The following is an 18,022-nucleotide window of genomic DNA, read 5'->3' as shown; positions in this document are numbered from 1 at the left end:
GCATAAAATCATCAAATCAATCAGATACGGGTCAGGAGCTTCAGTTAATGTTCACATCAACCATCAGAATGGGGAAAAAAATGTGATCTCAGTTATTTCGACCATGGCATGATTGTTGGTGCCAGAGTTTGAGTATTTCTGTAACTGTTGATCTCCTGGGATTTTCATGCACAACAGTCTCTAGAGTTTACTCAGAATGGTGCCAAAAACAAAACACATCCGGTGAGTGGCAGTTCTGCGGACGGAAACGCCTCGTTGATGAGAGAGGTCAACGGAGAATGGCCAGACTGGTTCGAGTTGACAGAAAGGCTACGATAACTCAGATAACCACTCGTATAATTGTAGTGAGCAGAATACCATCTCAGAATGAACAACACATTGAACCTTGAGGCGGGTGGGCTACAACAGCAGAAGACCATGTCGTACACTTTATTAGGACCATAGTGTTCCTAATAAAGTGCTAAGTGAATGTATAGTAACATAATATAGTTAAATGAATAGGCAGAGTGCTGCTTTTGTTTCCTCATAGTGAACTAAATATGTGAAGGAGCATCAAGGAATCCAGAGGGGGTTGTGAAATTTTAGTGAAAGCGGATTTACTTATCTTTGTGCTGGTAGAATGGCTTTTCTGGCTGTCAATCCTCATCTGTCTTTATTCTGATTGATGATGAGGGTTTTATTCTGCCAAAACCAGATCCAGATCTCAGAAAACTGAAGTCATCTCTACGGACGTGACCGTAAACAAGTTTGCACTGGTACACATAGAATACATTAGTTTCTGGAGGACTTGATAAACTGATTTGTTTTTTTAGGTGGATCTGATGTTTCTAGAGCCACCGTACACAGGCTGATTGTAATTTACAGTGAACAGAATGTATGTTTGTATGGTCTCTCCCACAGACACTTTTGAGATGGTATGCGAGGAAGAGGACTCTAAGCTGGTGTTTAAGGTGAACTACCATTACCTGTCACAGGTAAAGAATGCCAGCGACGCCAACAGTGCCGCCCGTGCCCGGCGATTAGCGCAAGAGGCCGTCACACTCTCCACCTCCCTCCCTCTTTCCTCATCCTCAAGCGTGTTTGTCCGCTGCGATGAAGAACGCCTCGACATCATGAAGGTATGAACAAACACCTTCTGTATTTGAATTCAACTGAATCTCTTGTATTTGGATAAAGAATGAATGATTTTGGACCACAGTGTGTCTGTGGTGTTCTGATTAAATGGACACAAGTGACAAGCATCAATACATACAATAATTACACTAGTATTAATCAGTGGTGTAGGTTTGGAGACTTTCGTCACTCTACGTCACTGGACTTCCTGTTCCTGTTGCTGACTGCGTGCTGCACGAGTGTTTGTAGCCTGCTTAGCATCGCTTATTCTTATTCTCATACGTTCATCTTTTTATCCTTTGTCATTTTACCGCGTGTTTCGGATCTTTCCGCTTTTCTACTGTTTCATCTGTGTGTATTTCACCTGATGCTGCTGGCGCCTAGCTCGAGTCTGTGTTTGTAGCCTGCTAGCTTTTTTTTTTGGCATTGCTTATCTATCCGTTTTCAGCATTTAATCCTTAACATTTTCCATTTTTTAGCGCGCAACGGGTTTTCCCCAGCATTATTCTCTTATTGCAATTCAACTGCGTGCATTTTCCACGTGCATCCGCTTTCTATTTTTAGCGCGATTAAACTGCGTGCATTTTACAGCGCACACCCATTTTTCTCCTCTGTGTTACACGGATTATTGCATCGATCTCAAAGCACCGCTTATCAAGAACAACCATAACAACAAACAATTGCTTGAGGGATTCACATCGATCTTAAACTCTCACCGCACAGGAACAACCAACAACAACAGCAACAAACAACTGTGGTAAGTCATGGCATCCGCTCATGTTATTTCTTCCTGCATTGCATCTCACATGTTTACAATAGCTTCTTCCATCAGCAGTGAGGGATTTACATGTGATAAATGTAAGGAATTAGTCAGGCTGACAGAGAAGGTTAATGAGTTAGAGACACGCATCCGAACGCTAGTGGAGGTCAGTGAGAATGAGAAGCCGGTAGATACTGTTTCAGATGCGGGCAGTACAGAGAGCAACACACACACTTTGGTTCCGGCTGTAGAGCCCCCGCAGCAGGGCGTTTGGGTGACGTCTCGGCAGCATACTCGCTCAGCAAAGCGTCACCACACTCCCGTTCCTGTTAGGGTTTCCAATCGATTCTCCCCACTCAGTGATGCACCCACTGAGAATCATGTTGAAAGAGCCCTTGTTATTGGTTATTCTATTGTAAGGAATGTGGAAATAGAGACTCCAGCCACTATTGTTAAATGCATTTCGGGTACCAGAGCATCTGACATCAAATTTACAAGTGCTGGCTAATGCTAAACATAGATTTTCTACAATTGTTATTCATGTCGGCACTAATGATGTCCGGCTTCGCCAGTCGGAAATCACTAGGGATGATGTTAAAGAGGTGTGTGAATTTTCAAAAACAATGTCAGACACTGTAATGTGCTCTGGCCCCCTCACTGCTCGTCATGGTGACGAGGTTTATAGTAGATTAGTGTCGCTGGATGTCTGTGTGGTGTCTGGAGTATAGAATAGGAATTTAGACAATTGGAAAAGTATTTGGGGTAGACCTGACCTGCTAAAGAGAGAACTGACCTCCATCCCTCCAGGGAAGGTGCCGCACTCCTCTCTAGTAATTTGGCTCATAGTCTTGATAATGATAATATTTGACTAACTGGGGCCCAGGTCAGGAAGCAGACGAACTGGTTAATCTGAACGTCTGCTAGCTGCCTTGAGCCGTCACACAGGTCACATAAACTACAACACATAGAGACTGTATCACCTAGATATCATTAGAAACTGTGTCTGTTCCCCGAACTAAATCATTTAGAAAAAATTTGATTAAGGTCAAACTTGAACAAAACAAACAAATTAAAGATAAACATCATATAAAGATAGGGCTACTAAACATTAGATCTCTTTCTACCAAAGCACTAATTGTAAATGAAATTATTACAGATCATAGTTTGGATGTGCTCTGTTTGACTGAAACCTGGCTTAAACCGGATGAATATATTAGTTTAAATGAATCTACTCCCCCAGGTTATTGTTATAAACATGAGTCTCATCTGAAGGGTCGAGGAGCTGTTGCTACAATTTACAGTGAAGTTTTTGGTGTTACTCAGAGGACAGGATATAAATTTAAGTCTTTTGAACTTATAATGCTTAATGTGACACCGTCAGATATAGATATAAATAAAAAAACTCGTCGTCTTTTACCCTTGCTACAGTATATAGATCACCTGGGCCTTATACTGATTTTCTTGGTGAATTTGCAAATTTTTTTTTATCAGATCTTGTAGTTACTGTAGATAGAGGTTTAATTGTTGGTGACTTCAACATTCACATGGATAATGAAAATGACACATTGGGATTAGTATTTATCGATATTCTCAACTCTCTTGGAGTCAGACAAAATGTAACAGGACCAACTCATCGTCATAATCATACGCTAGATTTAATTCTGTCATACGGAGTTGATGTTGATAATATAGAAATTATGCCGCAGAGTGATGACATTTCGGATCATTACCTAGTCTCTTTTATGCTCCTATCAGCTAATGTCACTCAATCTACACCACGCTGTCATTCAGGTAGAACTATTCTTTCGACCACTAAAGATAGCTTCACTAATAATCTTCCAGATCTATCTCATACACTCAGTAAACCCCAAAGCCTAGAAGAACTTGATGAAATAATAGAAAATATATAAATACAGTCATCTCTAGCACTCTTGATAGTGTCGCCCCCCCCTTTGATTAAGCCCTGCACCATGGTACAATGATCACACTCATGCTCTCAAGAGAGCAGCTCGGAAAATGGAGCGCAAGTGGAAGAATACAAAATTAGAGGTATTTTGCGGTGCATGGAATGATAGTGTCTGTAGCTACAGACAGGCACTAAAAGCTGCCAGGTCAGCATATTTTAGCAAACTCATAGAAAATAACCACAACAATCCTAGGTGTTTATTCAGTACTGTGGCTAAATTGGTTAGGAATAAAGCCTCAACAGAACCAGATATTCCGTCGCAGCACAAGAGTAATGACTTCATGAATTTCTTTACTGATAAAATTGAAATAATCAGAAATAAAATTGGAATTATGCAATCATCTGTCCCAGTACCACAGAAAACAGTGTCTCATAATTTTCCTCACGTGCAACTTAAATCCTTCGCTGTCATAGGTCATGAAGAGCTAACAAAACTTCAAAACATCAAAAGCCACAACATGTTTGTTAGATCCAATACCAACCAAGCTCTTAAAAGAGGTATTCCCTGTAATCTCAGAACCTCTTCTTAATATTATTAACTCCTCGCCATGCTTAGGACATGTCCCAAGAAACTTTAAAATGGCAGTTATCAAACCGCTTATTAAGAAGCCACAACTTGATCCTGGAGAACTGGCTAATTATAGACGATTTCAAATCTCCCGTTTATGCCGAAAATACTAGAAAAGGTAGTATCCTCCCAAATATGTTCATTTCTACAGAAATAATATATATGAACAATTTCAGTCAGGATTTAGGCCTCATCACAGTACAGAGACTGCACTTATCAGAGTTACAAATGACTTGCTCTTACTATCTGATCGCGGCTGCATTTCACTTCTATTGCTTTTAGATCTTAGTGCTGCATTCAACACGATAGATAACAACATTCTCTTGAATAGGCTAGAGAATTATGTTGGCATTTGTGGAGTTGCATTAGCATGGTTTAGGTCCTATTTAGCAGACCGCTACCACTTTGTCTATGTAAATGAGGAAATGTCAAACCAAACAAAAGTAAAGTATGGAGTGCCACAGGGATCAGTTTTAGGGCCTCTGCTTTTCTCCTTGTATATGCTTCCCCTGGGAGATATTACCAAGAATCGTGGAATAAGTTTCCACTTTATGCCGACGATACCCAACTTTATATTTCTTAAAAACCTGATGAGATTTCACACTTCTCCAAATTAGCAGAGTGTATCAATAAAATAAAAGATTGGATGGCCTACTCAATTCCGACAAAACAGAGGTATTAATTATTGGACCAAAACCTCTAAAAATAAGCCGCTAAAATATAATTTGACTCTTGATGGATGTACTGTTACATCATCTTCAACAGCGAATAACTTAGGTGTTATATTTGATACCAATGTTTGTAGAACAGCATTCTTCCACCTAAGAAATACTGCTAAATTACGACACATGCTCTCTGTTGCTGATGCCGAAAAACTAATTCATGCGTTCATGACCTCAAGACTAGATTATTGTAATGCATTACTGGGAGGATGTCCAATAAGATCAGTAAATAAACTTCAATTGGTTCAAAATGCAGCAGCCAGAGTACTGATGAGAAGCAAGAAATATGATCATATAAGCCCCATTTTATCATCGTTACATTGTCTACCTGTTCAATTTTGTATTCATTTTAAAATTCTGTTAACTACGTACAAAGCTTTGAATGGTCTAGCTCCGCAGTACTTAAGTGACCGTCTACCATGCTTTATTCCATCACGTTCAATACGATCGCAAAATTCTGGCCTGTTAATAGTTCCTAGAATATCAAAATCCACAAAAGGAGGTAGATCCTTATCATATTTGGCTCCTAAACTATGGAATAGTCTCCCTAACACTGTTCGAGATGCAGACACACTCACTCAGTTTAAGTCTAGACTAAAGACTCATCTATTTAGCCAGGCATACACCTAATTTATCCTTTAACTCACAATTAGGCTGCTTTAGTTAGGTCTGCTGGAACCAGAAGCAGTGATCATGATCTATAACTCTGCAATAAATTGAATGGCATCTATGCTAATATTCTTTTATTTGTTTCCCTGTCTCAACCTCGGGACTCCTATATTGAGGTCACCAGAACCGGCTGAATCCAGCTCCATTTGTGTTGGACTCCACTGCTATGTGTCGCTGTGTGATGATGACTAATAGCAGCCGGTGCCAGCCAAACATCACTTCAGTCTATTACGATGGACTTCAGAGGATGAACTGATGCCAACTCCAACCACAAGACATGGGATACTTCATATGCCATTGCCTGAACCTTGGATTTAGGATAGACCTCACAGAAATTACTGGCCAGTTTGAACTGCGATGCACCTAACTGATCTCTGCCTGCATCACCTTGATCTAATGATGGACGACACTCTTGAAATGGAATACATAGTCTATCAATTAATTGCCAACAAAACCCTTCATCAGCCAACTGACAAGGACAGTTGCATCTATGTGAACTTCTGCAGTTAATCCAGGATGGACTTCAAAAACATTAGTTATTAATCTTACAGTTCATACAAAATCTTTGTTTTAAACACTGACCCTTAACACTTACTTAGTTTAATCATTTTAAACCATGACTTGCACTATACATAAGTAATATTGGCATTATATTCATGATGTTAGCCAGAGGGGAACTGGCCCCCACAGTGAGTCTGGTTTCTCCCAAGGTTATTTTTCTCCATTAACCAACACCTTATGGAGTTTTGTGTTCCTTGCCACAGTCTCCTTCGGCTTGCTCACTGGGGTTATAAATACAATTATTATTTATTTACTTATTTTGAAACACAATTCACAATCGTATTTTATCAAACTACACAATGATGAGTCTAAGACATTATAGATATTACAGTTTTATCTTCTGTTAATGCCTGATCTTCTGTAAAGCTGCTTTGAAATGTGTGTTGTGAAAGGTGCTATACAAATAAAAATGAATTGACTTGTGTAAGTTACTTAAAAATAGTAATCCATTACAAATTACTAATTATTTATCTAATATTGTAATCAGATTACTTGACTAATTACTAATTGACTAATTCCCATCACATTACTAATTGCTGTAAAACACTTTTCTGCTCAACAAATTCAAAATTATGTCTATATTTCTTTTTCAATGTTACAAGTCATACACTCAGCACCTCACATTTCTCCTTCACAATGACTCGTTACAGGCCATAATTTATGTATTATACATAAAAAATATATTAGAAATAAGCATATCGAGTCGCGTGGCACCATGCGAGGTTCGGACGTGTGAACGGTGAGCTCTGTGCACTGTGCTAGTTGTAATACTTTGTGTCATAAACCGGTGAGATTCGATACACCCTGTTCCATAACTGTTCTATGAAGACAATATGTCAAAGAATTTAAAATCCTTGGGCTCTGGAGACATTAAAAGACACTTAAGTGCTCAAGCAGAAGCCCCTGAGCAACAGGCCTCGAACCAGGGACTCAATTTGGGTGGTACGGTGAAAGAGATTCAGCATCAACTGTCAAACATGTCGGTAATGCTGACGAAGGTCGTTGCTGACTTGGAGGATCTTGCTGTAATACGTCGATCAATCACTGCCATGGAGACGAAATTCACTGAGTTGTTTACTAGAGTGGCTGATGTTGAGAAACGGATCGATTATCTGGAGCCATAGGACAGGGAATAAGCTGCTAAACCGCTAGCGACCAAGGCGGACTTGGAACTCGTTTGAGAAAAGTTGGAGGACCTTGAGAATCGTAACCGGCGAAACAACGTCCGAATTGTTGGAATTCCTGAGCGAGCAGAAGGTCATAATATGGTGGAATTTCCGGATGGGCTCTTTCCGAGTCTGCTTGACATAACAGGCCATAAGCTGGAAATCGAGCAAACTCACAAGGTTCCGGCTCGGCTTGTGTGATTCTCACGTTGCAGCCGAGTGGGCGTGACTCAATGAACATTCACTTGACAGTCCGAGGAAACTGGGCACTGGACGTTTTGTGTAGTAACACTCCTTCAACAAACTCTTGCATCGATGGAGGGTTGCTTTTGCACTGATGTTTCTGGAAAAACTGAGAATAGATGCTAAAGATGGTCGCAAAGTATTTACATGTCCCCAACAAGCATTGTCCTTCATAAAGTCAATGGAATGAGTAAGTCTTTGTGTGGTGCTTGCGTTGCAGCCGAGTGGGCCTGACTTACTGAACATTCACTTGACAGTCCGAGGACACTGGGCATCTTTTTTTCTTTTTTGTGCTGGTTCTGCCTAGCGGCTGGAGTTTGTTTTGTGTAGTAACACTCCTTTGGGACAGTGTTGTGGATGAATCTGCACGATCTTTGTGATAATGTCTCCTATTGGTTGGAATTTGTTTTGTGGAGTATTTTTTGCAGGACATTGGAGGGATTAGGACATCTGCTGCTCTCATGTAACAGTCGCGGGGGCTCTCGTAGGCGTACATGGACAGTTTGAGTTTAGAGAGATGGACGCCGGTTGGTGCTGTCGTGTGCGGGGTTGATGCACATATTTTTCTTTCTATTTGTTTGGTTCTGGGGGAAGTTCGGGGTTTGATTGTTGCACTAATGTTGGAATGTGGTCTTTTTAATTTTGTTTTTGACGATCTATTTTTTTCTAATATGTCAAAATGGCATATGTTAAGATGAGTGGATTGTCTCTCTCCATGTGGAATGTGAAAGCTTGGGGCACCCCATAAAATGTAGGAAGGTTATTTATTTTCTTAAATGAAAGAAATATGATGTAGTGTTTCTTCAAGAAATGCATCTTTCCCCGCAGGAAGCTGAAAAATTTGGGAAGATATGGGGAGGGCATGTTTTCTTTAGTGCTGGCTCAAGTAAGAGCAGGGGAGTCATTACGTTGATAAGTAAACATCTACAATTCAAATGTCTAAGATTAAAAATTAGGAAGAGTCATTATTGTTCAAGGGCAAAGGTTGATTTTGGCTAATATTTACGCACCTAACGCTGATGATCAGGGATATTTGATAGTTCTTGAAGGGATTTTGCAAGCCGCTGGCACCCCTCATGATATGATATTGGGAGGAGACTTTAATCTATTGATGGACTCAGTCCTTGATCATAGTGAAAAAAAGTGTGTAAGCCCCCTAGAGCAACATTGACGCTTCACAGGATGTGTAAAAATCTTGGTCTTACAGGTTTTTGGAGACTTTGAACCCATCTGGTAGGGACTATACATTCTTTTCATCGGTCCATAAGATTTATTCTAGAATAGATATTTAAGTCACTCATTTCATCTGTTGTTGACTGTTCAATTGGAAACATCTTAGTCTCAGATCATGCCCTGGTGAGTTTAGAGATGTTGCCACATACGGAGAGAAATAAATCATGTAGTTAACACTTTAATATATCCCTTTTGCAAAATCCTGAATTCCAACAAATGTTAAAGGCTGAAATCAATGTTTATATGGAGACCACCTGGTCCTCAGTATCCTCTGTGGGCGTGGCTTGGGAGGCACTTAAGGCGGTTCTTAGGGGTCGGGTCATACTGTATGCCTCTCATCAAAAAATCCAAAGCACGAGAACTCGTGAAGTTGGATGGGAATATTAAAAGTACCGAGGCAGAGCTGAGGCACCAAATGTCGTCTGATGGCCTGAATTGACCCGACTGAAAAACAGATATATTACTATTTTGTCACGGAAGGTGGAGTTTGGGCTATTCAGGGCAAGATAGTCATACTTTGAGTTGGGGACAAAGCAGGGAAGCTTTTGGCAAGCTGTATAAAGCAGAGAAAGTCTTTTTCTAACATTCCCTCAGTGAAATCTGCTGGTGGTGATATTTTTACCTCGATCTTGATCTCTATATTTCCACGTCTTCTTTTACTGATGAAGATATTAGAAACTTTGTGGAACCATTAGAACTCCCTAAACTTATGACTGAGCAAAACAATTCTCTTGATTCTGAGATAACCTTGGAGGAGCTTGGCGAGGTAATTAAGGGCTTGCCTACAAGCGAGGTTCCGGGGCCAGATGGCTTTGCCGCTGAGTTTTTTTTAGATCTTATGCTACAGAATTGGCTCCACTTTTGTTAGAAGTTTATATGGAATCATTAAAGAATGGAAAGCTTCCACCAACCATGACGCAAGCCTGGTTCAGTCTGATTCTTAAAAAGGACAAAGATCCAAGCGAGTGTATGAGTTACCGTCCAATTTGATCCAGCTAGACATTAAAATATTGTCAAAATTTTGGCTAATCGATTAAGTATAGTTATGACATCTCTTATACATATAGATCAGGTGCGGCTTATTCCGGGCCACAGCTCTTCTGATAACATTAGATGTTTCATCAATATCATGTGGTCGGTGGCGAATGATCAGACTCTGGTCGCTGCCATTTCACTTGATGCCGAAAAAGGCGTTTGATATAGTAGAATGGGATTGTTTTGGAAATGTATGGGTTTGGGAGTACATTTATTAGATGGATTAAGCTACTTTATAGACACCCGGTAGCGGCGGTACAAATTGTTTTATTAATTTCAGAATATTTTACTCTGGATAGGGGTATCGCGTAAATTATGGCCTCTTTCCCAATTATTGTTCTGTCTTGCCCTGGAACCATTAGCAGGCGTGATAAGAAAGGAGGATGATTTTCCAGGGGTGATGGTGGTGGGAAGTGTGGCGCATAAGCTTCTGCTTTATGAAGATGATATTTTATTATTCGTCTCCGACCCTTCTAGATTTATGCTTGCCTCCACAGAATTATTAATTCATTTTCTAAATTCTCAGGATACAGTGTCAGTTGGTCTAAATCCAAAGCTATGGCTCTGACAGCATACTGCCCTGTAACGGCTTTTCAGCCAGGCGCCTTCCAGTGGCCCCAACAGGGCATTAAGTATTTGGGCATTTTATTCCCAGCAAATTTGTCTGATTTATTTAGAGTTAATTTTTACCCCTTAATAAAAAGGTTTTCGAGCAATGTGGGCAGGTGGGCTTCATTACATTTATCTATGATTAGGAAGGTTAATGTTATTAAAATGAATTGTATTCCAATATTTAACTACCTGCTACAATCGCTCCCTGTAGATGTCCCCCTCTCTTATTTCAAGCAATTTGATAGCATAGCGAAGTCCTTTATTTGGAATGGTAAGCATCCCAGATTATATTTCAATAAATTACATAGGCCGATTGACAAAGGTGGGTTATGCAATCGGTCTCAGACATTTGGCTCATTGGTCGCTTCCACCTGAGAAAGCCCCTCCCTGGTTTTGTATTGAACAGGAAGTTCTTGCCCCTATTTCACCATTGCAAAGCCTTTCTATTAAACTTATCGGAGAAGTTAAGTTACACCCCGTTGTCTTGCATTTGCACTCGGTATGGACAAAAGTGACCAGAGTGTTTAATTCAGACATTTATCTAAATTTTGCCTCGAGCATACGGCTGAACCCAAAATTATCTATTAATAAGTACCCTTTCTGCTGGTCAGAGTAGATTGTGAGGGAGGTTAATACGCTCGGTGACCTATATGAGAGTGGAGTGTAAAGATCTTTTGAAAATTTGGTTCAACATTTTGGGATTCAGATTGGGATCTCAGTTTTATAGGTATTTACAGCTGCACCACCTGCTCTGTACTATTTTTGGGAGTAGCATACACCCCCCTAAAGCAGCAGATACTCTGGGAATGGTTATTACTGCTTTTGGAAAAGTGTATTCCAAACACAAAAGTGTATTACTCCTGCTAATTCAGAGTCTGGGGATTGGAGCTTTAACTTCTGTCAAGAGATTATGGGAGAAAGATTTAAACTTAGTATTGGAGGAGGGAGTGTGGGCTAGGATTCTAAAAACCGTCAAATCTGCATCTAGAGATGCAAGGGTGCACCTTATGCAGTTCAAGATTTTACATCAATTCTGTTGGAACCCCTCTAGATTGTATAGGCTTGTTCTTAAAGACACCCACCTGCTGGCGATGCCAATCGGAGGATGGAGACACGGCCCATGTTTTTTGGTGGTGTGTTGAGATCTAGGAATTCTGGTTGAAGTTTCAGAGTTTTGTGTATGACGTGTTGGGCACTCGGGTTTCGTTTTGCCCCAGACTCTATGTTTTGGGCGATGGGGCGGTCATCAATGTTGGGAATAGACACATAGAGAGTTGGGTTCTGACCGGTGTGATGATCACCAGGCAGATTATTTTGAGGGGTTTGAGGTCAGCTGGAGCGCCCTCATTTCGGGAGTGGTGCACGGAGATGGGGGAGGGTGGTGGCTTTTGATGAGGTGTCATTTGGAAGATGGGGTAACTTGGATTTGTTTGTTGGGAAATGGGGCAACTATTTGGAGTTTTTGGAGGGCTCTCGGGGTGGGGCGGTGGAGAGAGTGGTATAGTTTTAAATGTGTATGATTATTATATATATATATATATTTTTGTGTGTGTTTGCTTTTTTTTTGTGCGTATATACTCGTGTGACCACAGGGATGTTTGTTGGGGGTCAGGGCGGGGTTGGGGAGGGGTAGGGGTGGTTGTGGGAGTTTAAATGTTGATTCTATGTACGTATATGTTTTACTTTTCTTTATTTATTGTAAGAATCAATTAAAAATGTTAATTAAAAAAAGAAATAATCATATTTACATTTACATTTATTCATTTGGCAGATGCTTTTTTCCAAAACGACTTACAAAAGAGGAAAACATAAGCAAATCATCTTAAGGAGACAGTGGTATGAAAAGTGCCATATTACAAAGTTACACTAGCATCAGAATAGTAGTCAAAACAGATTAAAGTGCAACAAGAATTCTGTTTTATTTTTTATTTTTTTTATGTCTCTATAATGTACTTGAATATAATTCAAGACACTACTTAGTTGGATTACAGTAACTAATTACACTGGTAGTAGTGGTGTTTTGTAGTATCATACATTCTGTACTGTGATAAAATATATACCTTGAAAGCACTGTAAGTCGCTTTGGATAAAAGCACCTGCCAAATGAATCCAGTTTACAAAATAAAGTGCTTTCGAACTGGTTCTTTTTGATGATTTGGTCAAACTGATTCACAAATCAATGGCCTATAAATCTGTGAGTTGGAGTATAATGCACAATTTCACAAAATCTGTGTGTGACGAGGAGATGTGTGATGTGATGGTGCACGGCCGGCACTGAATCAGCTGATCAGCAGGAGAGCAAGATAAACGGGAGCCGGAGGCGCCAGTTCATGAGAAAGAGAGACACATGCGGCCGTGTTGCATGTGTGTCTGTGTTTGTTTGTTTGTTTTAAGTTAAGTTTTACATTAACACTCTGTTTACTGTTCAGCCGGTTCCCGCCACCTCCTTGTCCATCTTTGAACTGTTACACTGTGCAACTAAATTGAAAACATAGTAAAACAGATCAGTCATTCACTAAAATGTTGTATTTGAGTGATAACTAAAATATTTTAATTGAAATGAACCATCTGAACAAACTGATTTGCTAAAATGAATCAGACTAATTATGAAAGCAGGACATAACTGATTCAGAAACTGTTCACTGTGTCAAAATTAACCTTTCAAACTCTAATGCATGACAAACAACTGCGTGCTCACACTCTACCCTATGACATTTGAGAGCTGCCTTTGACCTGCGCGCCTCTTGTAGTGTGTAAATGTCAGTGTGTCTGGCCTCAGCTTTGTGTCTCGGACAGGCCAGACCACAGGCAGAGCCCCAGTCAAGACTGGACACTCACTGCACCGTCTGCTTACACTGACCCCTAACAGCAGGTCAGCATTTCTCTCATGTTCCTCTATTTTCAGCTTCTGCATGCTTCATACAATCTTAATGGACATTAATAGTAAACTGAGCTTTACAGATTCAACCTATGTGTGCGAGTGTGTGTGAGCACAGCTCTGTGTGTGTTTAGTGTTGCGTTTGAATGGTCATGTCAAAACACTCTTAACGCCTGTGTGAAGCTTTACCGCCTGCAGTGGAGAGACCATAGCTTCACTGGATGTCATTACCATTCTCTCTCTCTCTCTCTCTCTCTCTCTCTCTCTCTCTCTCTCTGGGAATGGAAGAAGGTTGGGATGGGCTCGAGTGCTCTGAAGTGACGGCAGTAATCGATCCAATCAATTAAAAAAAAAATAATAATAATTCCGTGACACTTTTTTTATAACAGTACTTGCATTATTGTTTTATTTAAAAACATTGTTACCCATGAAATTATTTGTCATATAACAAATAAATGCAAACGTGCCAAAAAGGTTGTTAGAGCATCCTTTTTGCTGGTACCTTGTGATCGAATTTATCAGACAGCAATTTGGGTAAAAAAAATAAATTAAAAAAAATGACTGCAATAGCGCTAAGCACTTTGTTTAAAGCAGATTAGAGGATGTACTTAGATAACACGTTCTTCCATTCCAAAACAGCTAGATGGAGCGCAACTGAATTGAACAGAATGCAAGGGTCTTGAGACAAGTTTTTAAAAGTGTAACTATTTTTAACTTGACACACCATGCTAAAAACATGACGCTCAGTTGTGCAAGAGGCTGAGAAATCAGGCCCTGATCAAACAGCGAACACAATGCAATGTCCAGTTGTCTCATATGTACGTAGATCAACAATTCATAAATTGAGATGACAGTACCTTAGTATCTGTCAAGCACTCGAGTAGACAAAATGACCAAAATGCCATCTCGAGAAGCGTTATCAGTAAAAACATCCTCATTATATCTCTCTCCAATTTCCTGTTCTTCTGTCTCTGCTCTTAAATTTGATGTTTCATGTACAGCTGAATGTTTGTCATCTTGTGATTGGTTAATCGCTGTGTTTCAACATATTTTCTTTCTTGTTGTTTCAGGTATTGATAACAGGTCCTGCAGACACACCATATGCCAATGGCTGTTTTGAATTTGATGTCTACTTCCCTCAAGATTACCCAAACTCCCCTCCTCTGGTTAATCTGGAGACCACCGGTGGCCACAGCGTCCGCTTCAATCCAAACCTCTACAACGATGGCAAGGTAAGCATTACTTCTGCATCAGTAAGCACCATTGACTTGTTACGCCGGATTTACACATCCTCTGTGAGCGGGGCGGTCGTGTTGGACGTTCACATTGGCCACCTCTGCGCAGAAAATAAAGTTATCAATGGGGTCCTACGCCAAATGTTTTCTTTAATGAGGTCATAACAAGCTGAGGTTATTGCTGCTTCAAGGACAACAGCGGGCAGTCACATGCACTTCATCCTTATCAGAACACTTGGTTGTGATTGGTTAATGTTGTGTCAATACTGTACACCTATATACACAGAATTGCAAAAGGTCTAGCAGTTAATTCTTTTAAGTTATTTTATTGAGTTGGCTTGCATGCAGACATATAAATTGTATTGTACTATAGGTTCGGTTTGAATAATTTTGATTTACTTTTGTGTTTTTAATATAATCTCCAGATTATTTTAGTGTTGTACTGCACCCAGAGCCGCTGTGCTCAGCGTGAGCCACGTGGCAAACACAGGCTCAACGCCGAAACTCACTGCTGCAACGGGGACACTTCTGGGATGCGTCACCTCGCAACTCATGCTTGCAGTGGGAACGGTGCAATCTGTTAATATGGGTGCCGAAACAAAAATACGCCGCTCACGGAGGATGTGTGAACCCGGCGTTAGAATTTGAATAGTTGTTTTGTTGGATTATTATTATATTGTTTCCTTTTTATCTGACTCTTTTATTCTGATCTCTCCATTCCTTCTTTCATTCCATCTGTGACGCCCAGGTGTGTTTAAGTATCCTAAACACCTGGCACGGCCGTCCTGAGGAGAAGTGGAATCCTCAGACTTCTAGCTTTTTACAGGTGAGTCTTCCTGTGTTTTCTCTTTAATTAAGCCTCTTTCTTAGTGCTCCTTTTCTCCCCACTTCATCCTTTTAGTCAGTTAAGATTTCAGTCCCAGTGCCAATTGCAGGAAATTCTGTAACATTTAAAGCAGCAAATTGGATCAAATATGGAACAGATCACCTCTAATTTCTGGATGACATTATGTTCCTATTTTGGAATTAAATTGATCCTTTTCACAGAATATTTTGTCATATATCAACACACACACACACACACACACACACACACACATTATCAGGCATTTGCAGCATTCCCATCCTGATTTCCCTGCAGTAATTATCTGCCCCCATCTCAACCCAGTCTTTCTCTCTTTCCATCATACCTTTCTGTATAATAAGCAGGGGAACTGTTTTCCCCTGTAATATTGATCTGAGTACAGGCTCTCCTCTTCTCTTCCCTCTCTCCTCTCGTTCATGCTCATGTACTGCTGCCAGCAGTTCATAGAAATGTCTCCATTGATTAGTGCTACAGTTAGCAACCAGCCGATCGATAAATGGAAATCAAGTCTTGGGACAGTGTAGCTGTGGTCTGAAAGAGCCAGTGTGCTCTTCATCTGCTTTGTGCATTATTCCTCAGTGGCTTTCTAACTCATTTGTCTGTGTGTGTGTGTGTGTGTTTAGGTGCTGGTGTCAATCCAGTCCCTTATCCTGGTGAATGAGCCATACTTCAATGAGCCGGGTTATGAGCGTTCCCGGGGCACGCCAAGTGGAACGCAAAGCTCCAGAGAGTACGACGGAAACATCCGACAAGCCACTGTCAAGTGGGCCATGCTAGAGCAGATCCGCAACCCTTCACCCTGCTTTAAAGAGGTCAGAGATCAACCATCTCACACATGCACAATCATCAGTAGTTCTTAAATGAAAATTTCAGATTCAATACAAGTTGAGCTCAATCGACTGCATTTGTGGCATAATACTGAATATCACAAACATTTATTTTGATTTGCTGCCCAAAAATAGCCATGACGATGTAATGTCAACAAACACTAAAACGACTGTAAAACTTATTTAAACAACTTTACAGCTCAAATAATACATGAGTTTTGTATTGAAGAATTAATGTAAGTGCTTTTATAAAATTATAAGCTTCACATTTCTGCCTTTAAACCCACCAAAAATGTACCCCATTGTAAGTGCCTCACTGTAACCTCGATTTTTTTTTGATTTTTTTTTTAAAGGAGGGACAAGTCCAAATTATTTTTTGTGGTAATCAACATTATAATAAACTTTATTTTATAGAGTGCCTTTAAAAGCAGCTTCTCAAAGCACTGACTGGAGAAATTAATGAATATCCTGGTTCGTCTTTTTAAAACAATGACTGCATAGTGTTTCAAGCTTCAAAAGGACACAAAACTATCAAAAAGTAGTCCATGCGAGTCTTTTGAAGGCATACGATTGAATATGTAAGTAATTGTTTTAGTGAAATCTTGATGTCCATTGCACATTCACGAGTCCATTAGAGAAGCTCGTTCACAGTGGCTCGTGTGTTCACGTGAGAACTTGAATGCAAGTTAAACAAGGGAAGTCACTGTGAACGTGCTTCTCTCATAGCGCTCATGAGCGCGCAACAGGAACTTTTGGTTCTCTGATAACTCCGGTTCTCTGATAACAGGAGTGAGGTATCTCACTATGGGTAATGCCGCAGGCGTGGCCAATACTGGAAGCACCAGTAACACCCAGTCTGTCAGTTGACAGACCAAAGCAGTGATGAGGGAGTCCCACCTCCCTATATAAACCACTGTCATAGGTGCCTACTTCATTCTCCGCATATCTCTTCTCCATGCAACTTCAAGAAGGGAAGTGTGGTTAGATACCTTACTCCTGTTATCAGAGAACCGGGGTTAAGTGAGTAACCTAAAGTTCTCTTTCTAACATTCCTTCGGTATCTCACTATGGGATATAACCAACTCCCGTATTACAGATATGCTGTCCGAAGCAGACCATCAACCGAATAGTTGTGTCCAATGTACACCCACCCAATCAATTTTCAAAGAATGGATGGGACTTGTCGGATTTTCCAGGGGTGATGGTGGGAGGTTTGGCGCATAAGCTTCTGCTTTACGCAGATTATATTTTATTATTTATCTCTGAACCTACTAGCTCTGTGCCTTGCCTCCACAGAATTATTAATTTCTTTTCTAAGTTCTCGGTATACAGAGTCAATTGGTCTAAATCCGAAGCTTTGTCTCTGACAGCATACTGCCCAGTAATGACTTTTCAGCCGGGTGCCTTCCAGTGGCCCAAACTTGCTGGTAATAAAATATGCAAATACTTAATGCCCTATTAAGTATTTGGGTATTTTATTCCCAGCAAATTTGTGTGATTTAGTTAGTTAATATTGACCCTTTAATACGTTTTTCGAGCGATGTGTGCAGGTGGGCTTCATTACATTTA

At 40.3% G+C, this 18,022-nt stretch overlaps 1 protein-coding gene across 5 annotated transcripts in view; it reads left to right on the top strand.

Moving 5' to 3' along the window:
• Positions 1–18,022, top strand: part of LOC127455575 (baculoviral IAP repeat-containing protein 6-like) — a 213,214-nt gene that overhangs the window by 179,122 nt on the left and 16,070 nt on the right. For all 5 annotated transcript variants that reach the window (XM_051723584.1, XM_051723583.1, XM_051723586.1 and 2 more), the window contains exons 69-72: positions 901–1,118; positions 14,597–14,758; positions 15,510–15,587; positions 16,250–16,438. In XM_051723584.1, coding sequence (XP_051579544.1) covers positions 901–1,118; positions 14,597–14,758; positions 15,510–15,587; positions 16,250–16,438 — 647 coding nt within the window. The remainder of the gene's footprint in view (positions 1–900; positions 1,119–14,596; positions 14,759–15,509; positions 15,588–16,249; positions 16,439–18,022) is intronic.

The sequence above is a fragment of the Myxocyprinus asiaticus genome, chromosome 17 (genome assembly GCF_019703515.2).
Source record: "Myxocyprinus asiaticus isolate MX2 ecotype Aquarium Trade chromosome 17, UBuf_Myxa_2, whole genome shotgun sequence".
In the NCBI taxonomy this organism is placed as follows: domain Eukaryota; kingdom Metazoa; phylum Chordata; class Actinopteri; order Cypriniformes; family Catostomidae; genus Myxocyprinus; species Myxocyprinus asiaticus.
This window is presented reverse-complemented; position numbering and strand designations above follow the sequence as displayed.